Below are 27,101 nucleotides of genomic sequence, written 5' to 3'. Positions count from 1 at the left end.
TATCTCTAAATTAAACTGAACTCAGCGGGTCAGACAGCATCTCTGGAGAAAATCTACTGTCATGGGAATGGAGGGAGGGGTGAATGGAGGGAGGGGTGAGGGAGTGCAGGAGGCGGAGGGAGGGGGGGAGTGAGGGAGGGAAGGAGGGAGGGAGGGGGGGAATGGAGGGAGGGGTGAGGGAGTGCAGGAGGCAGAGGGGGAGTGAGGGAGGGAAGGAGGGAGGGAGAGAGGGGAATGGAGGGAGGGTGAGGGAGTGCAGGAGGCGGAGGGAGTGCAGGAGGCTGAGGGAGGGGAGTGAGGGAGGGGGGGAATGGAGGGAGGAGGGAGGGGTGAGGGAGTGCAGGAGGCAGAGGGAGGGAGGAATGGAGGGAGGGGTGAGGGAGTGCAGGAGGCGGAGGGAGGGAGGGGGGGCAGTGAGGGAGGGAGGGGGGCGGTGGGTGAGGGAGCATCCCTGGAGCTCAGAGGGGGATCGGAGAAGCGGGGGAATCATGAGCCAGTCCCTGTCCCCGTCTCAGTGTGGCACAGATAAGCAGTGAGAAGGGGCCACTTCCCCACAGCCCGGCTAGCTCAGTCGGTAGAGCATGAGACTCTTAATCTCAGGGTCGTGGGTTCGAGCCCCACGTTGGGCGAATGCTTTATTTATTTATTTATTTATTTCTTCCTGTCGCCTTGTGTCTCTTTGCCACAAGTCTTACCCACACTTTGTAAATCGCAGTGAGTGAGTGAGAGAGTGTGAGAGTGCTAGAGTGAGTGTGTGAGTGCGTGTGCCACTGGAAGCAAGTCTTTCTCTCACTTTGTAAATGTGCAGGTGTGAGCGTATGCGTGTGAGCGTGTGTGCGTGAGGGTGTGAGCGCGTGTGTGTGTGATCGTGTGAGCGCGCGTGTGTGAGGGTGTGTGTGAGCGTGTGTATGAGCGTGTGTGAGTGAGTGCGTGTGTGTGTGTGCCACTGGAAGCAAGTCTTTCTCTCACTTTGTAAATGTGAGTGTGTGAGCGTATGTGTGTGTGAGCTTGTGTGTGTGTGCGAGCGTGTGTGTGTGAGCGTGAGCTTGTGTGTGTGTGTGTGAGCGTGTGTGTGAGCCTGCGTGCGTGTGAGTGAGCGCGCGTACATAAGTGAGTGCGTGTGCGAGTGTGTGTAAATGTGTGTGTGCATGTGTGCGTCTGTAATGTATACTCCTGCAGTTACACTCAGTGTGTTTGTATCTATATAAGTCTCTGGAGAGGAGAAGCAAGGAACTCCAGACGATGATTTATAAATAAATCGCAGAGTGTGCTTCCAGTCTTTTTGAATTTAGACGAATGAGAGGGGATCTTATAGAAACACTAGACCAAGTGGATCCATTGGGCCTAAACCTCTCCTCTCCCCTCTCCCCCACTCTCAACCCCCCCTTATCCTCCCCCACCCCCTCCCTCCCTCAGAGACAGATTTAAACTTTAAAATGTGAATAACTTTAAAAATATAACACCGATTTCAATGAAACTTCTTCCATTAGCACCAAAGGGACGACGGTGAGTAAGGTGGGCCTAAAATTGTCGCGCTATCGTGTACCGTTTTGGCTGTAGTTCAGGAACAAACAAACAAACAAACAAGAGTTTTAGTATATAGGGAGGGGGGAATGGAGGGAGGGGTGAGGGAGTGCAGGAGGCGGAGGGAGGGGGGGAGTGAGGGAGTGTCGGGGGGGAATGGAGGGAGGGGTGAGGGAGTGCAGGAGGCGGAGGGAGGGAAGGAGGGGGGAATGGAGGGAGGGGTGAGGGAGTGCAGGAGGCGGAGGGAGGGAGGGGGGGAGTGAGGGAGTGTCGGGGGAGGGAATGGAGGGAGGGGTGAGGGAGTGCAGGAGGCGGAGGGAGGGAAGGAGGGGGGAATGGAGGGAGGGGTGAGGGAGTGCAGGAGGCGGAGGGGAGTGAGGGAGTGGGGAATGGAGGGAAGGGGGAATGGATGGATGGGTGAGGGAGTGCAGGAGGCGGAGGGAGGGAGAGTGAGGGAGTGTCGGGGGGCGGTGGGTGAGGGAGCATCCCTGGAGCTCAGAGGGGGATCGGAGAAGCGGGGGAATCATGAGCCAGACCATGCCCCCTGTCTCAGTGTGGCACAGATAAGCAGTGAGAAGGGGCCTCTTCCCCACAGCCCGGCTAGCTCAGTCGGTAGAGCATGAGACTCTTAATCTCAGGGTCGTGGGTTCGAGCCCCACGTTGGGCGAATGCTTTCTTTATTTCTTTATTTCTTCTTGTCGCCCGGTCTCTTTGCCACAAGTCTTACGCACACTTTGTAAATCGCAGTGAGCGTGTGCGAGTGTGAGCGTGAGGGTGCGAACGTGAGGGTGTGAGCGTGTGCGTGCGTGCGTGAGTGCGTGTGCCACTGGAAGCAAGTCTTTCTCTCACTTTGTAAATGTGCAGGTGTGAGCGTATGTGAGTGAGCATATGTGTGTGAGGGTGTGAGCCTGTGTGCGTGTGAGCCTGTGTGCGTGAGCGTGTGTGTGTGTGAGCGTGCGTGAGCGAGCGCGTGTGTGCATGCGCGTGTGTGCGAGCGTAGAGCGTGTGTGTGTGTGTGAGCGTGCGTGCATCAGCGTGTGTGTGTGTGTGAGCTCGCGTACGTGAGTGCGTGTGCGAATGTGTGTAAATGTGTGTGTGCATGTGCACGTCTGTAATGTATACTGCTGCAGTTACACTCAGTGTGTTTGTATCTATATAAGTCTCTGGAGAGAAGCAAGAAACTCCAGACGCACACCAGATTTATAAATAAATCGCAAAGTGTGCGTCCATTCTTTTCCAGCTTGAATTTAGAAGGATGAGAGGGGATCTTATAGAAACATTAGACCAGTGGACCCGTTGGGCCTAAACCTCTCCTGCATTGGTGCAGCACCCTCTCCACCCCTCTCCTCTCCCCCACTCTCAACCCCCCTTATCCTCCCTCCCCCACCCCCCTCCCTCCCTAGGAGATAGATTTAAACTTTAAAATGTGAATAACTTTAAAAATATAACACCGATTTCAATGAAACTTCTTCCATTAGCACCAAAGGGACGACGGTGAGTAAGGTGGGCCTAAATTGTCGCGCTTTGTACCGTTTTGGCTTCACTTCACGAAACAAACAAACAAGAGTTTTAGTATATACTAGACCAAGTGGGCCCGTTCTCGTAGGTTTCCATTGTGACCTGGGGAAATCACGTTTTTCCTTTAAAATAAATTGTCTGTTAAAAATAAAATAAAAATCTCAATGGGGTGGGGAGAGGAGGGGAGGGTGAGGAGGGGGGAATGGGGTGGGGGAGGGGAAAGGGGAGAGGGAACCACTGACACCGTCCTGCCATCTTCTTTCTCCTTCACTGTGGTGCCGTGCTCCTCCAGGGGAGGGGGAACGCAATTAAAGGCGGTACAGGAAGGGGAGAGGGTGTGACTGAGGAGTCTTGGACGCAAACCCTCTCCTGTATTGTTGTAACAGCCTCAACCCCCTACTCAATCTCCCTTATCCCCCCTCCCTACCCCCAACTCTCCCATCTTCCCTGACCCCCCTACCCCCAACTCTCCCATCTTCCCTGACCCCCACTGTTCCCTTCTCCGCCACCACCACCCCTCCTCCCCCCCACCCCTGCGGTCCCCTTCCCCCCACCCCACTCCTCCCTCCTACCCACCCACCCCTCCTCCCCAGTCTCTCTCCCTCCCACACCCACTCGCACTCTCCTCCACCCCCCCATTCCCCACCACCCCCCTTTCCATCACTCTCCCCTCCTCCCGCCCCACTCTCACTCCCCAGCCACCCTTTCCCCCACTCTCTCCTCCCCCCACCCCCCTATCCCCCACATTCTCTCCTCCCCCAGCCCCACTCTCGCCCACCCTCCTCTCTCATCCACCACGCCTCCCCCACCTTCATCCCCTTCCCACCCCTACCCTCCCCTCCACCCACCCCACCCGCATTCTCACTATCCCCCTCCCCCCCACCCCCTCTCCCATCTTCCCCAACCACTCTCCCCTGACCCCCACTGTCCCCCTTCCCCCCACTCTCTTCCCCCACCACCACCACCCCCCTTTCCCCCACCACCACCCCCCTTTCCCCCACACCCCGTCTCCTCCCCCCACCCTCCCCTTCACTCTCACTGTTCCCTTCCCCCCACCCACCTTCCCCCTTTTCCCTCCCACCCCCATTCTCTCTTCCCCTCACCACCACCCTCCTTCCCGTCCCATTCTCCCTCCCACCCCCTCTGCTCCTCCCAACCTTCCCCATCCCCCTCTTCCCTGACCCACACTGCCCACCTTCCCCCTCCCCCGCTGTCCCCTCCCCCCCACCCATCCTCACCCGCACTCTCCCTCCCACCCCCACCCCTCTTTCCTCCACTCCTCGCCCCACCCCCTCATTCTCTTCCCTCATCCCCCACCCTCCCTTTCCCCACCACCCCCCATTTCCACCACTCTCTCCTCCCCCAGCCCGACTCTCCCCCATCCCCGCTCCTCTCCTCCCCCCACCCTCACCCCCTCCACTCCACCCACTCGCCCCACCCCCATTCTCACTGTCCCCCTCCCACTCTCCCCTCTTCCCCACCCCCACTGTCACCCTTCCCCCCACTCTCTTCCCACCACCACCACCCCCTTTCCCCCACACCCCTCTCTCCTCCCCCTATCACTCACTGTCCCCTCCTTCCCACTCTTCCCAGACCAACACTGCCCCCTACCACCCCCATTCTCTTCCCCCCACCACCCCCCTCCCCCACTGTCCTCCTCTCCAGTCCCACTCTCCCTCTCACCCCCACCCTCCCCCTCTCCCCTAACCGCCACTGTCCCCCTTGCCACCAACCTCCACTCTCTTCCCCCTACCTCCCTACCCTGTTGTCCCCCCCAGTCCCACTCTCCCTCCCACCCCCCTCTGCTCCTCCCACTTCCCCATTCTCTCCTCCCCCCACACTCCCCCTCCCCGCCAATCTCTTCTCCACTCCCCCCAGCCCCACTCTCACTCTCCCCCCACCCCCCTCTCTCCTCCACCCCTCTTCCCCCCACCCTCCCCTCCACACTCGTCGCACCCCCATTCTCACTGTCCCCCTCCCCCCACCCCCACTGTCCCCTCTTCCCCACCCCGTCTCCCTTCCCCCCACCCGCACTCTCTTACCCTTCCCCGCCAATCTCTCCTCCCCCAGCCCCTCTCTACTCTCCCCATCCCCCCCTTTCTCCTCCACCCCTCCTCCAACCTCCCACCTTGACCCCAACCCTCCCCTCCACACTCGCCCCACCCCCATTCTCACTGTCCCCCCCACCCCCACACCCTCTCCCAGCCTCCCCCTCCTTCCTCTCCACCCCTTTCACTCTCACTGTCCCCTTCCCCCCACCCACCTTCTCCCTCTTTCCCTCCCCCACTCTTCCCTGACCCCCACTGTTCCTTCCCCCAACCACCCCCTTTTCCCCCAACCACCCCCTCTTCCCCCAACCACCCCCTCTTCCCCCAACCACCCCCTCTTCCCCCAACCACCCCCTCTTCCCCACCCACCCCCCTTCCCCCAACCACCCCCTCTTCCCCCACCCACCCCCCTTCCCCCAACCACCCCCTCTTCCCCCAACCACCCCCTCTTCCCCCAACTACCCCCTCTTCCCCCAACCACCCCTCTTCCCCCAACCAACCCCACACCCCCGCTGACCCCCTCCCCAGTCCCACTCTCCCCCTCCCCCCACTCTCTCCTCACCCCCCCTTTCCCCCACTGTCTCCTCCCCCCACCCTCACACCCCCCCCCTCCCACCCTTCCCTCCACCCACTCGGCCCCCACGTCCACTCCCCTCCGTGGAGCCGTTGGCGGCGAAAGGCACTTACCGATCTTGCAGGGAGGAGGAGGGAGCTCCGGACTACTCGAGTCGGGCGGCGGAGGTGCGACTACTCGAGGCGGCCAGCGCAGGTGGGACTACTCGAGGCGTGCCGGCGGGTCTGGGAGAGTGGGGAGGGAGAGAAGCGAGGGGAGAGAGGAGAGAGGCGCGGCGGGAGGCGCGCACAAGATGGCGGAGCGTGAGGAGAGCGGCCGCCATCTTTGTGAAGTCGCGACGGGGGCCGTCGGTGGCAGCGGCCGCTGAAGGAGGAGGAGGAGAAGAAGCTGCCCGCTGCGCTGCGGCTTGTGTGCGGTAACGGTGCGGGGTGCTGGGCCCGGGCGGGAGGGGGGACTCGAGGACGCCGTGCGTGGGTTGAAGGGACGGAAGGGAAGAATGAGTCCCTTCAACCCACGACCATCAGTCTGACCATCTCCCGTCTGCTTTCGACTGTATGTGGTTGAAGCTGCCGTCTGCGATGCTGGAGCCGGTCCTCAACCACCAGCAGCAGCAGCAGCGCGCGGTGGGGCTGTCGGCGACGGCAGTTGATGGAGACCGCGTCATCAACCGGCAGCAGCAGCGCGCGGTGGGGCTGTCGGCGACGGCAGTTGGTGGAGAGCGCGTCATCAACCAACAGCAGCAGCAGCGCGCGGTGGGGCTGTCGGCGACGGCAGTTGATGGAGACCGCGTCATCAAGCGGCAGCAGCAGCAGCAGCGCGCGGTGGGGCTGTCGGCGACGGCAGTTGGTGGAGAGCGCGTCATCAACCAACAGCAGCAGCAGCAGCAGCGCGCGGTGGGGCTGTCGGCGACGGCAGTTGATGGAGACCGCGTCATCAAGCGGCAGCAGCAGCGCGCGGTGGGGCTGTAGGCGACGGCAGTTGGTGGAGACCGCGTCATCAACCGGCAGCAGCAGCGCGCGGTGGGGCTGTCGGCGACGGCAGTTGGTGGAGATCGCGTCCAGGGGGGAGGGGGGAGGAGAGGGGAGGAGAGGATGAGGGGGGAAGGGGGGGGAGGGGGAGAGAGGGGAGGGCAGCAGTAGAGCTCTCGTCACCCCGCATTGACAGGCACTGTCGTCAGTCGGGCGGGTGCCGCAACCCCCCCCCCCCCCGCCCCGAGCGGGAGAGGCGACGGCGACTACATCTCCCGGCGGTCAGCGCTGCCCGACCTGAGTAATGTCAGATGCGGGGACGGGCGGCGGTGCACGTGGGGAGCGCATTCGTTAAAGTAAAGGTCCGGGGGAGGGGGCATTAGTTAATGGTCCGCGGGGGGGGGGGGGGGTGCGGTAACGGTGCTGGGCCCGGTAGGGAAGGGGGGACTCGAGGACTCCGTGGGGTGGGTTGAAGGGACGGATGAATGGACAAGAGTCCGACCATCTCCCTCCTGCTCAGGAGTGTCCCCCGGGTGTGGGAGAGTTAAGGGACTGAGGAGAGGGGAGGCGGTGATTGCGGGCGGGCGGCTCCGCTAACGGCGTCCATCTTGTCTGTGCGAGTAAGGAGAGGCCGTGCGTGGTGACGTCAGACGCACAGCACGTGGTAAAAATGTGTTTAGAAATGAGAGTTTTAAAGTTTAAAATGTCTAACTTAAAAAATATACGACTAATTTAAATAAAACTTGTTATAAACAGTGGCGAGGACAGTGGTGATTAAGATGGCGCTAACATTGTGGCGCTGTGGTTTCCCGTTGTGGCTGCAGGTCCACATGTTATACATGTTAAGACTTTGCCTTCCATCACAGTGAGGGTATGCCTAGAGCAATCACTGTGATGGCTGTTTTGTGTAAAAAATTGTATCTGTGTGTCTTGTGTTCTTTAATGTCTACTGCCGGACCCTGACGTGAGAGGACGCTGGCGTTGATTATTCGCCGCTTTTCCGTCAGGATAGTTTGTCTGTTTGTCTGTTTGTTTCTATGTTAATTGTATTTGTAAAGCGCTTTGTGCATGTGTTAAGGCGCTATATAAAATAAATATATTATTATTATTATTATTATATATCTGCATGAGTTGTGGGGGAGGGGGCGGCAGCGCGAACTCATCTCACAGGGGCATTGTGACGTCACACACTGAAGACCTTCAATAAATCTGTTAGAAATGAAATTTTTAAACTTTAAAACCTCTGTAACTTAAAAAATATACAACCAAATTTTTTTAAAAAATCATTTCCGAACATCCGGAAGAGTGGCGATTAAAGCGCTGCAAAAATTTTGGCGCAACGGTTTACCGTTTTGGCGAAATCACTGATAGGTAGGTAGGTAGATATATATATATATATATAGGTAGGTAGATATACATAAACATAGCACAAAAAGTAAGGAAATTTGTGTTTGGTAGATTATTTCTTTGTTGTAACAATGCTTCTTGGCAATAAATCTTATACCGTTGGAAAGCCTGTTTATTTCCCTTTTAAATGGTGCCACATTTGTAAGGAACATGCATTTGTGGGATGAGCAGCAGAGCTGAGTATATGGGTTGCGCCCATGAAAAATTTGCCAAATCTTCTCTGCCAATGCCAAACAGCTTATTCTGCTGTTGCTATTGACTCTTGTTTTGAGCTTCTGGTACCCCCAGGTGCTGACAATCAGGTGCCTGATTGGCACCTGGTTGACAGCATCTGTGAGCATGGGCCCTGCTACAGTGGTCAGTAGGTGTCTGCTCCAAGAATCGGCATGCCACGTTTGACTAATCTGGATAGGGCAACTTCAAGCTGGTGTTCCGCAAAACCAAGTTGCGGCATTATTTGGAGTGAGCCCTAGTACCATCTCCAAAGTGAAGGCCAAGTTCCATATAACGGGGGATGTCAGAGACAGGCCGCGAAGTGGGCGTCCCAAGAAGACGACACCCGAAGAAGACCGTTTCCTCACCCTGTCAGCACTTACGAACCATAGGCTGTCTTCTACAGATTTGCAGTCAAGGTTTGCAGGACGATATGGCCGACGGCTCTCTGCCCAGACAATTCGGAACAGATTGCACGCAGCCGATCTCCGGTCTCATAGGGCTGCCAGGAGGCCTGCCATGACTGCCCTTCACCGTCAGGCTCGTTTGCGCTGGTGTCGGCAACACGTGCACTGGAACCTGAACATGTGGAGGAACGTTATGTTCAGTGATGAGTCCAGATTCTGCCTACGGCAGTTGGATCATAGGGTCAAAGTGTGGAGAAGACGCGGAGAACGCTATGCTGATTGCTGCACCGATAGAGTAACATCTTTTGGTGGAGGCAGTGTGATGGTGTGGGGCGGCATCTCCCTCACTGGAAAAACGAGGCTTGTCATCATTGGAGGCAATCTCAATGCAGAGAGATATCGAGATGAGATTCTGCAACCAGTGGCAATCCCATATCTCCACAGTCTGGGACCGAACTCTATCCTCCAAGATGACAATGCTCGCCCCCACAGAGCAGGGTTTCTCAGAGACTACTTCCAGAATTTGGGAATGGAGAGGATGGAATGGCCTGCCAGCAGTCCTGACCTCAACCCCATTGAACACTTGTGGGATCAGCTTGGGCGAGCTGTTCGTGCCAGAGTGACCAACACAACCACATTGGCTGACTTGCGACAAATGCTGGTTGAAGAATGGGATGCCATCCCACAACAGTGTGTGACCAGGCTGGTGACCAGCATGAGGAGGAGGTGCCAGGCTGTTGTGGCTGTGTATGGTTCTTCCACACGCTACTGAGGCTCCTGTTTATTAAATGAATAAATTGTTAAATTGCCAATATGTCTTGTTTCTTCAGACTTCAATCATCCAATCCACCAAACAACACCGAACAAGAGTCAATGGCAGAATAAGCTGTTTGGCATTGGCAGAGAAGATTTGGCAGATTTTTCATGGGCGCAACCCACATACTCAGCTCTGCTGCTCATCCCACAAATGCATGTTCCTTACAAATGTGACACCATTTAAAAGGGAAATAAACAGGCTTTCCAACGGTATAAGATTTATTGCCAAGAAGCATTGTTACAACAAAGAAATAATCTACCAAACACAAATTTCCTTACTTTTTGTGCTATATTTTATATATGTCCCTCCCTTCCCCTCCTCCTTCCCAGATCTCCCTCTATCTTCCTGTCTCCACCTATATCTTTCCTTTGTCCCGCCCCCTGACATCAGTCTGAAGAAGGGTCTCGACCCGAAACGTCACGCATTCCTTCTCTCCCGAGATGCTGCCCGACCTGCTGAGTTACTCCAGCATTTTGTGAATAAATCGATTTGTACCAGCATCTGCAGTTATTTTCTTATACTAGATATATATATATTTATTTAAGAGAGTTAGATAGAGCTCTGGGGGCCAGCGGAATCAAGGGATATGGGGAGAAGGCAGGCACGGGTTACTGATTGTGGACGATCAGCCATGATCACAATAAATGGCGGTGCTGGCTCGAAGGGCCGAATGGCCTCCTCCTGCACCTATGTTTCTTTCTCATCCTGACTACAACCAGTCTGAAGGAGGGTCCCGACCAGAATCGTCACCTATCCATGTTCTCCAGAGATGCTGTCTGAGTTACTCCAGCACGTTGTGTCTTTTTTTCTGTGTACGTGCACGTCTGTAAAGCAGACGGTGGCCGTTGCAATGAGCGTAATGTGACTTCACACTGTGATGTGGTCTTCAGCACACAAACTCTGTGACAGAATCACTGCTGTGTGTGTGTGTGTGTGTTGATGCGTGTCTGCGTGTCTATATGTACATGCGTGTAACTTGATCTAAATGTGTGTGTCGCTGTGTATGTTTCTGTGCCTACACTGTATGTCTCTCCGTGCTTTGTCACCTTGTCGTGGTGGAGAAGCTTGTGTGGTCCTGAGATCCTGAGAGCGATGCCGTCTGGAGCTACGCTCCTGGTAGGGTCACCCATGGCGGTAAGGTCGCCCTGACAAAGAGCGATTCAACCAAGACCTCAACAATGGAACAGGCGGAGGGAGAATAACGGCTGACTTTAGCGGAGCGTCACAACGGCTAGGAAGGCGGGTGGATGAAGGCTGAGGCAGGAAAGAGTCCCCGGTTGTCTTGGACTCCACGCCACTAGATCCTGACCCAGATCTGTCAAGGACCGTGTGGTGGCCATCTGTGCACCAGTCTCTCCACGTCATGCACAGCCGTCCGACCCTATGGAGAGGACAGTCATACTCGCTTCCCAGTGACTGCCGATGTTGGCCTTCATAACAAGGGGAGTTGAGTATAGGAGCAAAGAGATCCTTCTGCAGTTGTACAGGGCCCTAGTGAGACCACACCTGGAGTACTGTGTGCAGTTTTGGTCTCCAAATTTGAGGAAGGATATTCTTGCTATTGAGGGCATGCAGCGTAGGTTTATTAGGTTAATTCCCAGAATGGCGGGACTGTCGTATGTTGAAAGACTGGAGCGATTAGGCTTGTATACACTGGAATTTAGAAGGATGAGAGGGGATCTTATCGAAACGTATAAGATTATTAAGGGGTTGGACACGTTAGAGGCAGGAAACATGTTCCCAATGTTGGGGAGTCCAGAACAAGGGGCCACAGTTTAAGAATAAGGGGTAGGCCATTTACAACGGAGATGAGGAAAAACTTTTTCAGTCAGAGAGTTATGAATCTGTGGAATTCTCTGCCTCAGAAGGCAGTGGAGGCCAATTCTCTGAATGCATTCAAGCGAGAGCTGGATAGAGCTCTTAAGGATAGCGGTGTCAGGGGGTACGGGGAGAAGGCAGGAACGGGGTACTGATTGAGAATGATCAGCCATGATCACATTGAATGGCGGTGCTGGCTCGAAGGGCCGAATGGCCTCCTCCTGCACCTATTGTCTATTGTCAATATTGGTGTGTATTTTCAATCTTGTGTTCCTTTTTTTTTATAACTCCACACACTTTGAATTCACTTTTTTAAAAATAGATGGTACCTGACGGAATAATGCATTTTCCAGTAAACTCAGTTAAATATAAACGGCGACACACGGAAATGCAGATGTTAAAATCTTAAGCAAAACGCAAAGTGGTGGAAGAACTAAGAATAAAGGGGAGGCAGCATTTAGGAGAGAAGGAATGGGTGACGTTTCGGGTCGAGACACTTCTTCGGTCTGAAGGGCCTCGACCCGAAACGACACCCATTCCCTCTCTCCTAGATGCTGCCAGACCTGCTGAGTAACTCCAGCATTTTGTGATACCTTTGATTTGCACCAACGTCTGCAGTTATTTTCCTAAACATATATGTAGGTTAATTGGTATGTAGGTATGTAGGTTAATTGACTGGGTAAATGTAAAAATTGTCCCTAGTGGGTGTAGGATAGTGTTAATGTATGGGGATCACTGGGCGGCACGGACTTGGAGGGCCGAAAAGGCCTGTTTCCGGCTGTATATATATGATATGATATGATATATGATATAAACAATAAAGGGGAGGCCATTTAAAACTGAGGTGAGATGTAACTTTTCCACCCAGAGAGTTGTGAATTTGTGGAATTCTCTGTCACAGAACGCAGTGGGTGAATGTAAAAGAGAGCTGGATAGAGCTCATGGGGCTAGCGGAACCAATGGATATGGGGAGAAGGCAGGCACGGGTTACTGATTGTGGGTGATCAGCCATGATCACAATGAACGGCGGTGCTGGCTCGAAGGGCCGAATGGCCTCCTCCTGCACCTATTTTCTATGTTTCTATGTAACCCAGCATGTCAGGCAGCATCCGTGGAAGGGAATGAACAGTTGATATTTTAATTTAGTTTAGAGATATAGTGTGGAAACAGATCTATCGGCCTAAGGATGCAAGTTGACCATCGATCACCTGTAGATAACCAAATTCTACGTTATCCCTCTTTCGTATCCCACAGACTAGGGGCAAGTTACAGAAGCCAATTACCCTACAAACCTGCACGTCTTTGGAATGTGGGAGGGAACCGGAGCACCCGGAGGAAACCCACGCGGTCCGATGGTAAAAACATGCAAACTTCGTACAGGACCTGTAATCAGGATCTAACGCAGGTCTCTGGCGCTATAAGGCAGCAACTGTACCGCTGTTCCTGTGTTGGGTCGGGACCCTTCTTCAGATTGGTGGCGTCGAGGGGAGAAAACCAGCGAAGAGGGGAAGGGGCAAGACAAGGCCCGGCCAGCGAGAGGGTAGATGTAGAGGAGGGGGATTTGGTAGGGGGATAAAAAACTGCAGATGCTTCGTTTAAATCGAAGGTGGACTCAAAATGCTGGAGTAACTCAGCGGGTCGATCAGGCAGCATCCCGGGAGAGAAAGAACGGGTGACGTTTCGGGCCGAGACCCTTCTTCAGACTTAAAACTGAGGTGAGAAGTAACTTTTTCACCCAGAGAGTCGTGAATTTGTGGAATTTTCCGCGGAGTTACTCCAGCATTTTGTTATTTAAATACCTTCGATTCGTACCAGCATCTGCAGTTGTTTTCCTACACTTCTTCAGACTGATGTCAGGGGAGGGGTGCGGGACAGAGATAGGATGCAGTCGGAGACGGGAAAACTGGTGGGAGAACTGGGAAGGGGGAGCAGGGATTTGGTAAATGGGATGACCAAGTGACGAAGGCTAGAGGGGAGGAGACAAAAGTGCGTGAGATGAGGAGAGGAGCGAAATGCAAAGCTGGAGGGTGGAAGAGGATACGGGGGGTGGGGGGGAGGAAGAATGGGAGGAGTGGGACTCAGGGATGGGAGATGAGTGTGTATGAAGCAAGTGTCTGGCAGGGTTAGGAAATAGTGGAAAGAATACAGATGCTTGGACTTACGATATTTCGACTTTGCGATAGTGCAAACGCAGGGCAACGGCAGCGAGCCGCAGCTCGCTTCTGGCCACGTGATCAGGTGTATTAAATGCATTTCGACTTACGATATTTTCAGTTTACGGTGGGTTTATAGGTTGAGGAGCAACTGGGTAATGAGCTCAGGGATGTCCATTCTCACTTGAACGCGGAGAAGTCAATGACTGAGATTTTTTAAAAAACCCCCACAAATCTATATTTAGAAAAGATATCTTTAACTTTGGTGAATTTATCAAGTGCCAATGAACGAAATTTGCGACGTTATTTTCTGACTATCGATCAAGTTTTGTTGTCCAATACAATACATTCTTTTTAAAAAAATATGTGTATGAAGTGCAGATGCTGGTTTAAACCGAAGATAGACACAAAATGCTGGCGTAACTCAGCGGGACAGGCAGCATCTCTGGAGAGAAGGGAATGGGTGACGTTTCGGCTCGAGACCAATATAGACAATAGGTGCAGGTGTCGGCCATTCGAGCCAGCACCACCATTCACTGTGATCATCCATAATCAGTACCCCGTTCCTGCCTTCTCCCCACGTCCCTTGACTCCGCTATCTTTAAGAGCTCTATCTAACTCTCTCTTGAAAGCATCCAGTGAATTTTCCTCCACTGCCTTCTGAGGCAGAGATCTTCGGTTTCCTCCCACACTCCAAAGACGTGCAGGTTTGTAGGTTAATTGGCTTGGTAAATGTCAAAAAAATGTCCCTAGTGGGTGTATCTAAACTATCCAAACTAAACCAAAAACCTCTTAAATGCCACCAAACTATCTGCATTCCAGGCCTCCACCAATCTGTGTAAAAACTTGCTCCCTCTCACCTTCCAGCTGCGCATTCTAGTGCTGTACATTTTCACCCTGGGGAAAAAGGTTCAGACTGTCTACCCTATCTATGCCTCTCCTAATTTTACATACTTCTGTCAGGTTTCCCCTCAACTTCTAGCATTCCGGAGTAAACAATCCAAGTTTATCCAACCTCTCCTTGTACTGTAGCTGAAACCCTCTAATCCAGGCAGCAATCTGCTACACCTTCACCACGCCTTATCCAAAAACTCCACATCATTCCTTTAAACGTTAAAGATAAAGCACAGAAACAGGACCTTTGGCCCACCGAGTCCGCACCTGACCAGCGATCACCCCGTACACTAACGCTATCCCACACACACACGGAGCAATTTATCAATTTGCCGAAGCCAATTAACCTACAAGCGCGCACGCCTTTGCAGTGTGGGAGGAAACCGGAGGGCCCGGAGAAAACCCACGCGGTCACGGGGAGAACGTACAAACTCCGTACAGCCCGAAGGTATCACAAAATGCTGGAGTAACTCAGCGGGTCAGGCAGCATCTAGGAGAGAGGAGGGAATGGGTGAAGTTTCGGGTCGAGACCCTTCTTCTTCAGAAGGTCAGGTGGCACAGCGGTAGAGTTCCTGCCTTACAGCGAATACAGCGCCGGAGACTCAGGTTCGATCCCGACTACGGGCGCCGTCTGTACGGAGTTTGTACGTTCTCCCCGTGACCTGCGTGGGTTTTCTCCGAGATCTTCGGATTCCTCCCACACTCCAAAGACGTGCAGGTATGTAGGTACATTGACTGGGTGATATGTAAAAATTGTCCCTAGTGTGTGTAGGATAGTGTTAATGTGCGGGGATCGCTGGGCGGCACGGACTCGGTGGGCCGAAGGGCCTGTTTCCGCGCTGTATCTCGAAACCTAAAAAAAGAGGAAGTCTGAAGAATGGTCTCGACCCGAAACGTCACCCATTCCCTCTCTCCTAGATGCTGCCTGACCCGCTGAGTTACTCCAGCATTTTGTGACACCTTTGATTTGTACCAGCATCTTAAACTCCGTACAGGCAGCACCAGTGGTTGGGATCGAACCAGAGTCGCTGGCACCGTGAAGCAGCAACTCTATCACTGCACCACCCCTCGTATGGGTCGACCAGAACTGCCCAAAATACTATCCTAACCAAAGCCCCTATAAAGTTGCATCACAACTTCAATAGACAATAGGTGCAGGAGGAGGCCATTCGGCCCTTCGAGCCAGCACCGCCATTCAATGTGATCATTCTCAATCAGTACACCGTTCCTGCCTTCTCCCCATACCCCCTGACTCCGCTATCCTTCAGAACTCTATCCAGCTCTCTCTTGAATGCATTCAGAGAATTGGCCTCCACTGCCTTCTGAGGCAGAGAATTCCACAGATTCACAACTCACTGACTGAAAAAGTTTTTCCTCATCTCCGTTCTAAATGGCCTACCCCTTATTCTTAAACTGTGGCCCCTGGTTCTGGACTCCCCCAACATTGGGAACATGTTTCCTGCCTCTAACGTGTCCAACCCCTTAATAAACGTATACGTTCCGATAAGATCTTCTCTCATCCTTCTAAATTCCAGTGTATACAAGCCTAGTCGCTCCAGTCTTTCAACATATGACAGTCCCGCCATTCCGGGAATTAACCTGGTGAACCTACGCTGCACGCCCTCAATAGCAACTGACTTCCTGACTCAACACCACTTGCAATGAAGGCAAGCGTACCATCCGCCTTCTGTACCACCCTATCTACCGCCACTAGCTATTGTACCTCTCTGCGGCGCCCAGTCGGAATGAGATTGAGACTTAATGAGGCATGAACCAAGCATCTCAGGACAATCCCTGTGGAGTGAATACAATTGGAATGTCAAAGGATGCAAAGGAGGCAGAAGTTACAACAACCTCAAGTTGTGTTTCTCGTACAGATGCTGCTCGATGTATGATATTTCGACGTTACGATGGTGCAAATGCGATACACATTCAGTGGAAACCATACTTCAAATTTTGATCTTTTTCCAGGCTAGCAATCTGCATTTTGGACTTACGATATTTTCGATTTACGATGGGCTTGTCGGAACGTATCCCCATCGTAAGTCGCTGTATATACAACGACCCGATATTCAAGTCCGACTTGTATATTAATATCATTAGTTTTATTTATACAACAAACAAAAAAATGCTAACTTCAGTTTTCTGGACTGTTGCCAGCCAGAATTATTATTATTATTTTTTATGCAAAACGGCCCTCAAGCCACAAAATTCACGATTTGAGGAAATAAATTAGCCCTGGGGGTGGGCTACGAGGAGACTGAGATAAAGGTGGGGAGGAGGGGGTTGGGGGGAAAGGAGGAAAATCAAACACAGCTTCCCACTGATGAGGCGGGTAGGCGCTTAACAGTGCTGCTTGAACCACTTCCAGTCTGAAGAAGGGTCTCGACCCGAAACGTCACCCATTCCTTCTCTCCCGAGATGCTGCCTGTCCCGCTGAGTTACTCCAGCATTTTGTGAAATAAATACCTTCGATTTGTACCAGCATCTGCAGTTATTTTCTTATACTTCCACAGCGCCGGTCGACTCGATTGGAAAACGCCCGGCGATCTCTCCACATGCGCCGCCCGACCTCGCTAGCATTTTCAGTGAGCGAAAAAGAAATGAACGGGCCAAACACAAAAATTTGCAGCAACACCCGGTGATGAATGGTTACCGTACAAAGTGGCGGCAAATGGGTCCGCCGTACGATTTTCCGGACACTCCTTTAACCCGGACAAAATTCACGAGAGAGAGCTCGAAATCCCCGTCGAAAATGTAGGCCGGGTGATCTCGACCACATTGGGACTTCCGCGGCAGATTCCACAACCCCTTGCGGCCGGGGCTCCGGGAGTCCGGGCTGACCGGAGTGGGCAGGTCCATTCCCATGGCTGACTTTGCGAGACGGTACCTCTATCTCCTTCCCCCCCACCACCACCAGAGGCCTAGGCGGGACATTCCTGTCCCGTTGGACTCCTCTGGAGGCCCTGAACTCCTCTGTTGATGTTCCGGCAAAACGGACAATCCTGCAAGGCTGTGGAACCAAGGGGGCCGGTGTGTCACTGGAGTTTAGAAGGATGAGAGGGGATCTTATAGAAACGTATAAAATTATAAAAGGACTGGACAAGCTAGATGCAGGAAACATGTTCCCAACGTTGGGCGTGTCCAGAACCAGGGGCCACACAAGCTTAGAATAAAGGGGAGGCCATTTAAAACTGAGGTGAGAAGGAATGTTTTCACCCAGAGAGTTGTGAATTTGTGGGATTCTCTGCCACAGAGGGCAGTGGAGGCCAAATTACTGGATGGATTTAAGAGAGAGTTAGATAGAGCTCTAGGGGCTAGCGGAATCAAGGGGTATGGGGAGAAGGCAGGCACGGGTTACTGATTGTGGATGATCAGCCATGATCACAATGAATGGCGGTGCGTACAGGCTCAAAGGGCCGAATGGCCTCCTCCTGCACCTATTTTCTATGTTTCTATATCGATGGTGGACTTGGACCGTGACACCACACACACACATACATATATATATATATATGTATACACAGGTGTGCGTTCAACACTGGAAGTTTTTAAAAACACTTTTATGCATCATCGACAGGAACCACATGAAAATCTCGGCGTGGGAAAGACGTTCCTGTCTCGGGAAATCGAATGGAAGCATTGCAGCCACTGAAAAACCAATGTTAAACTGTACGCCTGCCCCTCCCCTCCCCGCCACCCCAACTCCAGGCTCTTGCGACCTCTGGCCCCCCCTGGGCAACGACCCAACAGAGACCGGGGGTTAGCAAAAGCACCATCCTTCTCCACACACTTCCCCCATTGCAATCCCTTTCCTTTCCGCAGGAGAGACACAAAGTGCCGGAGTAACTCAGCGGGTCGGGCAGCACCTCTGAAGAACATGGACAGGTGGCAAAGACTCAAAATGCTGGAGTAACTCAGTGGGTCGGGCAGCATCTCTGGAGAGAAGGAATGGGCGACGTTTCGGGTCGATAATAGACAATAGGTGCAGGAGGAGGCCATTCGGCCCTTCGAGCCAGCACCGCCATTCAATGTGATCATGGCTGATCATTCTCAATCAGTACCCCGTTCCTGCCTTCTCCCCATACCCCCTGACTCCGCTATCCTTAAGAGCTCCATCTACCTCTCTCTTGAATGCATTCAGAGAATTGGCCTCCACTGCCTTCTGAGGCAGAGAATTCCAGATTCACAACTCTCTGACTGAAAAAGTTTTTCCTCACCTCCGTTCTAAATGGCCGACCCCTTATTCTTAAAACTGTGGCCCGAAAACTGTCGAGACTGACCCCTCACTCATTCCATCTCTCCAGAGATGCTGCCTGACCCACTGAGTTACTCCAGGCGCTTTGTGTCTCCCTTCAATTTAAACCAGCATCCACAGTTTTCTTCCCGACACGGACAGGTGGCGTTTCAGGTGGGAACCTTTCTTCAGACACGGTCTCTCTCAGTCTGAAGAAGGGTTCTGAGCCCAAACGCCCGCCCATCCATGTTCTCCAGGGATGCTGCCTGACCCGCTGAGTTGCTCCACCTTCTGTGTAAACCGGCATTTGCAGTTCCTTCCCACCCGCTCTGTATTCGCTGGACTTCAGTCTTACACAATGCCTAGCTTCTTAATTTATTTAGAAAGGGGGGGGGGGGAAGGAAGAAAACAAAAAAATATTTACAGGGGATAACAGTGCAAAACAAAAACCTTACAGTTGCAACAGGACTTAACAGAAAAGTGGTCTGCATATTGTAAACCCAGACTGGCTTGCTCTGGGGGGCGCTGATATCTCTGGAATGTAGGAGACTGGGGGCAGGGGGGTGCATAAGACAAACTATGTTCCTACTCCCGAGCAGTGGGATTGTGTGTATCACTGCTGGAAAGATGAAAGTGGACAACCTCAGTATATTTAGCTGCATAACTTGGATGGCTTTTAATTGAGAAGTAGGACTGTCCTCGCCCATTATTTCTTTTTTGGTCAACACCGACTCGATGGGCCAAAAGGCTGCCTTGCCCACCGCAAATGACCGATTGCCCAAGGCAGGGGTCTCGGGCGGTGGAACTGGACTGCGATGAATTAGGTTTAACTGGGCTATTTTTTTGTTGTTGTTGTCGTCTTTTGTCCACATCCCCAAAGCTGTGGAAGCAATGCTCACGGTCATCGGCCGCGGTCGTTCCTTTTCTCCCCCCCCCCTCTTCCCTCCCCAATCATGTACAAACCGCCCGTCCCAACCCCCCCATCCCGCGCCCGACCCAACGAAAGTTCACACACTGTACAAGTCCGCAAAAATGTCTCCATGCACCGACCGGCCGGCATGCGTGCAGGTTTGCCGAGGTTGGGAGGAAGGTAAGTCCACCGCCTGTAGCCCGTTCTCTTTTCCACATCGGGTCGGCGGGCTGCCTCAAACGACGTGCCTTCTCCGTCCAAACATCCCCAACCTCTCCTCCAAGCAGCCAGAGGCTGGTGACTCTTCCCCAGCCTCTCCTGGGCTTCCAACCGCAGGCCAGGAATCCTCGCGAAGCTCTCCCGAGCTCAATGCTCAAAGGCCTTCCGTCCTGAAAAGCCTGTCAAATGGACAACCCCAACCCAATCCCGCCCCCCCCCCAACCTCAACCTTTCAATAAGGTGTTCCCCACCCCACAAAGACACACACACACTTCCATAAAAGGCAAGAGTAAATTCGAGCGAACAGCTCCGGTGGGGCCTTGTCCAATGGTTCTTGTTTGTTGCTCGGTTGGTACAAGAGTCAAAGAAAAAGTGCAGCATAGCACTAGTGCGAGGGTCGTATAAAAGTGCGCAAAGTCCCTGTTGCTCCCCCCCCCCCCACCACAACCCTAAACAGCAAACCTCACCCCTCCCAACCCCACCCTCCAATGCCACTTGCCACTGCGTAGGGTTCAGTCAATGGCGTCTCCCTGCCTCTCCATCCTGCGTTCCAGTCTTGGCAAGTGGAACCAGGGAGGGTGTGTGTGTGTGTGTGTGTGGGGGTGGGGGTGGGGCAGGTGGACGGAGGAGATGGAGGGGGGAGAAGGGGTCTCTCTCACTCCACCCGGACCAGGAGGCCGTACAGGACGGTGGAAGCCCTCTCCTTGGTGATCCACTCGATCTCGTTGTTGCTGAATCTCGGGTCGATGGACTCGCTGGCCCCGGACGACGGGGGCCCGATCTTGTAGGAGCCCGGCCGCACACACACCTGCAAGGCCACCTGTGCCTGGTGGTGCCGCTGGGACTTCACGTCCTTGAACCTGAAGGGGAGAGCGTTTGGCAGACTTTAGATTTCGAGATACAGCGCGGAAACGGGCCCTTCGGCCCACCGGGTCCGCACCGCCCAGCGATCCCCGCACACACTAACACTATCCTACACACACTAGGGACAATTGTTACATTTACCCAGCCAATTAACCTACAAACCTGCACGTCTTTGGAGTGTGGGAGGAAACCGAAGATCTCGGAGAAAACCCACGCAGGTCACGGGGAGAACGTACAAACTCCGTACAGACGGCGCCCGTAGTCAGGATCGAACCTGAGTCTCCGGCGCTGCATTCGCTGTAAGGCAGTAACTCTACCGTGACGCCCAGTCTTTACTGTCTGCTCCAACTCAGAGAGCAGCAAAGCAGAGAGACAACACCCCTATCCGCAATCCTTATTATTGGATAGAGCTCATAAGGATAGTGGAGTCAGGGGGTTTGGGGAGAGGGCAGGAACGGGGTACTGATTGAGAATGATCAGCCGCGATCACATTGAATGGCGGTGCTGGCCCGAAGGGCCGAATGGCCTCCTATTGTTTATTGTATAGTTTAGTGCTTAGTTTAGATAGACTGTTTACTGTAGAGCGTAGTTTTTAGTTGGTAGTTACATAGAAAACAGGTGCAGGAGGAGGCTATTTGGCCCTTCGAGCCAGCACCGCCATTCATTGTGATCATGGCTGATCGTCCACAATCAGTAACCCACGCCTGCCTTCTCCCCATACCCCTTGATTCCACTAGCCCCTAGAGCTCTATCTAACTCTCTTTTAAATCCATCCAGTGAATCGGCCTCCACTGCCTTCTGTGGCAGAGAATTCCACAAATTCACGACTCTCTGGGTGGCATTTTCTTTTCTCACCTCAGTTTTAAATGGCCTCCCCTTTATTCTAAGACTGTGTGTGTGTGTGTGGCCCCTGGTTCTGGACTCGCCCAACATTGGGAACATCTTTCCTGCCTCCAGCTTGTCCTTAGTTAGTAGTTGTTTTTAGTTGGTAGTTGTTTGGTTCAGAAACAATTTATTGTGACAATTGAGATGTAACACCTGTCCCTTTACCTCCCCCCTCAACGCCATCAAAGGACCCAAACAAAGTCTTTCCAGGTGAGACAGAGGTTCACCTGCACCTCCTCCAACCTCATCTATTGCATCCGCTGCTCCAGATGTCAACTTATTTATATCGGCGAAACCAAGCGCAGGCTCGGCGATCGCTTCGCTGAACACCTGCGCTCGGTCCGCATTAACGCAACTGATCTCCCGGTGGCCCAGCACTTTAACTCCCCCTCCCACTCCCAGTCTGACCTCTCTGTCATGGGCCTCCTCCAGTGCCATAGTGAGGCCCGCCGGAAATTGGAGGAGCAGCACCTCATATTTCGCCTGGGCAGTTTGCGGCCCGGTGGTATGAACGTCGACTTCTCCAACTTCAGATAGCTCCTCTGTCCCTCCCTTCCCCTCCTCCTTCCCAGATCTCCCTCTATCTTCCTGTCTCCACCTATATCCTTCCTTTGTCCCACCCCCGACATCAGTCTGAAGAAGGGTCTCGACCCGAAACGTCACCCATTCCTTCTCTCCCGAGATGCTGCCTGACCTGCTGAGTTACTCCAGCATTTTGTGAATAAATTATTGTGACAATAAATTGATCTTGAAACCTTGAGTGCAGTTTTTAGTTTAGAATGCAGTTTTTAGTTTAGTGCGCAGTTTAGAGTTCAGAGTGTCGCTGAGAGTGTAGTTTGTTAGTCTAGTTTAGTTTATTGTCATGTGTACCGAGGTACAGTGAAAAGCTTTTTTTGCGTGCTAGTCAGCGGAAAGAAAATACACGATGACAATCGAGCCGTCCACAGTGTACAGATACAGGATAAAGGGAATAACATGAATAACGTTTAGTGCAAGATAAAGTCCAGTAAAGTCCGATTAAAGATAGTCCGAGGGTCACCAATGGGCAGATGGTAGCTCGGGACCGCTCTCTAGTTGGTGATGGGATGGTTCAGTTGCCTGATAGCAGCCGGGAAGAAACGGTCCCTGAATCTGGAGATGGAAGTTTTCACACTTCTGTACCTCTTGCCCGATGGGAGAGGGGAGAAGAGGGAGTGGCCGGGGTGAGACTGGTCCGTGATGATGCTGCTGGCCTTGCCGAGGCAGCGTGAGGTGCAGATGGAGTCGGTGGAAGGGAGGTTGGTTTGCGTGATGGAACCACGTTTTCACTCCCACGGAAACGAGCCCGGCCCATCTAATGCAACCTCTCCCCCTGACGAAAGTTCTCCGTTTCAAAGCAACTTTTTAAATTTATAAATCCCCCTGCGTCTGGGTGTTGGGTGGCCACAGACTCTGCGTTGTTCGCACCGTATTGCCCGTTGAGGAAGTCGAGGTGCACTGCAGTCTTGTGTGAAGACGTGGCAAGGGACAGAAACTGTCTATGAATCCGGAGGTGTGCGTTTTCACACTTCTATATCTCTTGCCCAAAGATACTAAAGGAACAAGATGGACCACCTCGTTGAAATCGCCTGTACTGAACTGTAGTGCGCAAAGGAGCGTAACGGCCGCCATTTTAGTAAGCAAAACCCGCCTCTCGCAGTGTAATCAGTGTATGTGTGATGATACCATTAAAATGCAGAATATATATCAAGTCTACTAAAGCTCCCTCCAGCTCTCAGTGGCTCAGTGATATCATGTCCTTTCTAAAGTTAGAGAGGATTAGATATTCAGTGAGTGGCAATTCTGATACATTTTATAATAAGTGGCAATCAGGGGGTATGGGGAGAAGGCAGGAACGGGGTACTGATTGAGAATGATCAGCCATGATCAGTGAATGGCGGTGCTGGCTCGAAGGGCTGAATGGCCTCCTCCTGCACCTATTCTCCAATCTTTTTTAACGTTTTTCCACTCTCTGCAATCTCTGTCTCCTGACTAACGGATCCCCCCCCCCCACCCCTTCTCCCCCTTTTTTTTTGTCTTTTGTTTTGCTTTGTTTTATTATATCTTTGAAACACAGAAAGTTTTTATTTCAATCTATTGAGATACACAGTACTTTGAGTGTAGTATTGCCATTTTTGTTTCTATCCTTTGACTGTGATTCTCATCATTGAACTGACATTGTTTTTCATTTTCATGTGTCATATTTCTTAATAAAAATATGTATTTTTTAAAATGCAGAATATATCTCATCTATCAACTCACAGATTGTTGTTACTTTTTCCTCTTTAAATGTTTCTGCAGGTTTCTGCCGACTAAAATGGCCGCCGTGACCTACTACGGTTTTTAGGGTTGAGTGGTCTATCTTGCTCCTCTAGTATCTTTGCTCTTGCCCGATGGGGGAGGGGTGAAGAGGGAGTGGCCGGGGTGAGACTGGTCCTTGATGATGCTGCTGGCCTTGCCGAGGCAGCGCGAGATGTAAATATAGTCAATGGGAGGTCAGCTTGCGTGATGGTCTGGGCCGTGTCCACAATTCTCTGCAGTTTCTCACGATCTTGGAAAAATATTTATCCATCCATTTTCCCATTTACCTAATGTATCTATTTTTTTTTTTGAAATTTAATTTCTATTTTTTATTTAACTTATTTCTCCCTCTCTCTTTTGCAGAATGGTTAGGAGGGAGCCAGAACAGCCATGACTGAATAGAAACATAGAAAATAGGTGCAGGAGTAGGCCATTCGGCCCTTCGAGCCTGCACCGCCATTCAATATGATCATGGCTGATCATCCAACTCAGTAACCTGTACCTGCCTTCTCTCCATACACCCTGATCCCTTTAGCCACAAGGGCCACATCTAACTCCCTCTTAAATATAGCCAATGAACTGGCCTCAACTATCTTCTGTGGCAGAGAATTCCACAGACTCACCACTCTCTGTGTGAAGAAATGTTTTCTCATCTCGGTCCTAAAAGACTTCCCCCTTATCCTTAAGCTGTGACCCCTGGTTCTGGACTTCCCCAACATCGGGAACAAACTTCCCGCATCTAGCCTCTCCAACCCCTTAAGAATTTTATACGTTTCAATAAGATCCCCCCTCAGTCTTCTAAATTCCAGCGAGTATAAGCCTAGTCTATCCAGTCTTTCTTCATATGAAAGTCCTGCCATCCCAGGGATCAATCTGGTGAACCTTCTCTGTACTCCCTCTAAGGCTAGAATGTCTTTCCTCAGATTAGGAGACCAAAACTGTACACAATACTCCAGGTGCGGTCTCACCAAGGCCCTGTACAACTGCAGCAGAACCTCCCTGCTCCTATACTCAAATCCTCTTGCTATGAATGCTAACATACCATTCGCTTTCTTCACTGGCAGAGCCCGCACCTGGAGTACTGTGTGCAGTTTTGGTCTCCTAATTTGAGGAGGGACATTTTTGCTATTGAGGGAGTGCAGCGTAGGTTCACCAGGTTAATCCCCGGGATTAGACTTGATTAGAATGGCGGAGTAGACTTGATGGGCCGAATGGCCTGATTCTACTCCACTTCCTTATGACCTATTCTGAGGCTATGACCACTTGTCCTAGACTCTCCCACTAGTGGAAACATCTACTCCACATCCACTCTATCATAGCGAGAGGATTTGTATTTAGGGGCAAGGAGGTCCTTCTGCAGTTGTACAGGGCCCTGGTGAGACCGCACCTGGAGTACTGTGTGCAGTTTTGGTCTCCTAATTTGAGGAGGGACGTTTTTGGTATTGAGGGAGTGCAGCGTAGGTTTACCAGGTTAATCCCCGGGATGGCGGGACTGACATATGATAGAATGTATAAGACAATAACTGCAGATGCTGGTACAAATCGAAGGTATTTATTCACAAAATGCTGGAGTAACTCAGCAGGTCAGGCAGTATCTCAGGAGAGAAGGAATGGGTGACGTTTGGAGTCGAGACCCTTCTTCAGACTGATGATAGAATGGGTCAACTGGGCTTGTATTCACTGGAATTTAGAAGGATGAGGGGGGATCTCATAGAAACATATTTAATTCTTAAGGGATTGGACAGACTAGATGGAGGAAAAATGTTCCCCATGTTGGGGGGAGTCCAGAACAACAGACAATAGGTGCCAGAGTAGGCTATTCGGCCCTTCGAGCCAGCACCACCATTCAATGTGATCATGGCTGATCATTCTCAATCAGAACCAGGGGGAGTCCAGTACCAGGGGTCATACAGTTTGAGAATAAGGGGTCGGCCATTTAGGATTGAGATGGGGAAAAGCTTTTCCACCCAGAGAGTTGTGAATCTGTGGAATTCTCTGCCACAGAAGGCAGTGGAGGCCAAATCACTGGATGTTTTCAAGAGAGTTCGATTTAGCTCTTGGGGCTAATGGAATCAAGGGATTATGGGGGAGAAAGCAGGAACGGGGGATTTTGGATGATCAGCCGTGATCGTATTGAACGGCGGCGCTGGCTGGAAGGGCCGAATGGCCTCCTCCTGCACCTTATTTCTCCGATGGTTCCTATCCAAGACTTTGGCTGTGGCACTCACCGTATCTTGGGGCAGAAGCGGTCCAGCCCCACGTAACGCATGGTCGGCGACAGGCTGACTTTCACGGTGTCCTTCTCCTGCACGCTGTTGCCCTCTGGGTCGTTGTACCCGTTCTGCAGCTCCACCTTCGCCTGCTTGCTGCAGAAGATGGAGGCGCTCCCAGCTTTGTGTGTTGTGGGGATGAGGTTGGTACAAGAGGGGGGAGAGAGGATCGGGTGGGTGCGAGAGTGGGGGACAAGAAAGGAGGAGGAGTGTTAATCAAGAGGAAGACAGCTGTCAAAACACACTTCAATAGACAACAGATGCAGGAGGAGGCCATTCGGCCCTTCGAGCCAGCACCGCCATTCAATGTGATCATGGCTGATCATTCTCAATCAGTACCCCGTTCCTGCTTTCTCCCCATACCCCCTGACTCCGCTATCCTTAAGAGCTCTATCTAGCTCTCTCTTGAATGCATTCAGAGAATTGGCCTCCACTGCCTTCTGAGGCAGAGAATTCCACAGATTCACAACTCTCTGACTGAAAATGTTTTTCCTCATCTCAGTTCTAAATGGCCTACCCCTTATTCTTAAACTGTGGCCCCTTGTTCTGGACTCCCCCAACATTGGGAACATGTTTCCTGCCTCTAACGTGTCCAACCCCTTAATAATCTTATACGTTTCGATAAGATCTCCTCTCATCCTTCTAAATTCCAGTGTATACAAGCCTAGTCGCTCCAGTCTTTCAACATACGACAGTCCCGCCATTCCGGGAATTAACCTGGTGAACCTACGCTGCACGCCCTCAATAGCAAGAATATCCTTCCTCAAATTTGGAGTCTTCAGCCCAACCTGCCCACCGGGTGAGTAAAGGCAACGACTCGGACCTGCCGAATCCTCACTAACACAGGGCTTGGCATTAACATGGTGGCATGAACATCGCAGCACGGTGTGGGAACAGCTCCATCCAAGACCGCAAACAAATTGCAGCGAATTGTGGACGCAGCCCAGACAGTCACACACAAACCAACCTCCCTTCCACCGACTCCATCTACACCTCACGCTGCCTCGGCAAGGCCAGCAGCCCAGACCGTCACACACAAACCAACCTCCCTTCCAC

General features: G+C 52.3%; 2 protein-coding genes and 2 non-coding genes across 8 annotated transcripts in view; 2 read left to right on the top strand and 2 right to left on the bottom strand.

Moving 5' to 3' along the window:
* LOC144609304 (uncharacterized) overlaps nt 1–17,209 on the bottom strand; it is a 98,999-nt gene extending 81,790 nt beyond the window's left edge. Inside the window, exon 1 of the mRNA XM_078427735.1 lies at nt 16,998–17,209. Coding sequence (XP_078283861.1) covers nt 16,998–17,209 — 212 coding nt within the window. The remainder of the gene's footprint in view (nt 1–16,997) is intronic.
* Nucleotides 557–629, top strand: trnak-cuu (transfer RNA lysine (anticodon CUU)). The gene has a single exon. It is a non-coding gene; the product is annotated as a tRNA-Lys (tRNA).
* On the top strand, nt 2,119–2,191 carry trnak-cuu (transfer RNA lysine (anticodon CUU)). The gene has a single exon. It is a non-coding gene; the product is annotated as a tRNA-Lys (tRNA).
* Nucleotides 17,210–20,153: 2,944 nt separating the features above from the next.
* Nucleotides 20,154–27,101, bottom strand: part of neurl4 (neuralized E3 ubiquitin protein ligase 4) — a 106,706-nt gene continuing 99,758 nt past the window's right edge. For all 5 annotated transcript variants that reach the window (XM_078427836.1, XM_078427837.1, XM_078427838.1 and 2 more), the window contains 2 exons: nt 26,004–26,166; nt 20,154–20,567 (listed from right to left, as the gene is read on the bottom strand). In XM_078427836.1, the coding sequence (XP_078283962.1) occupies nt 20,363–20,567; nt 26,004–26,166 (368 nt within the window). In that variant the 3' untranslated portion in view covers nt 20,154–20,362. The remainder of the gene's footprint in view (nt 20,568–26,003; nt 26,167–27,101) is intronic.

The sequence above is a fragment of the Rhinoraja longicauda genome, chromosome 34, assembly GCF_053455715.1.
Source record: "Rhinoraja longicauda isolate Sanriku21f chromosome 34, sRhiLon1.1, whole genome shotgun sequence".
Lineage (NCBI taxonomy): Eukaryota > Metazoa > Chordata > Chondrichthyes > Rajiformes > Arhynchobatidae > Rhinoraja > Rhinoraja longicauda.
The sequence above is the reverse complement of the archived record's forward strand: the minus strand, read 5'-3'. Positions and strand labels throughout refer to the sequence as shown.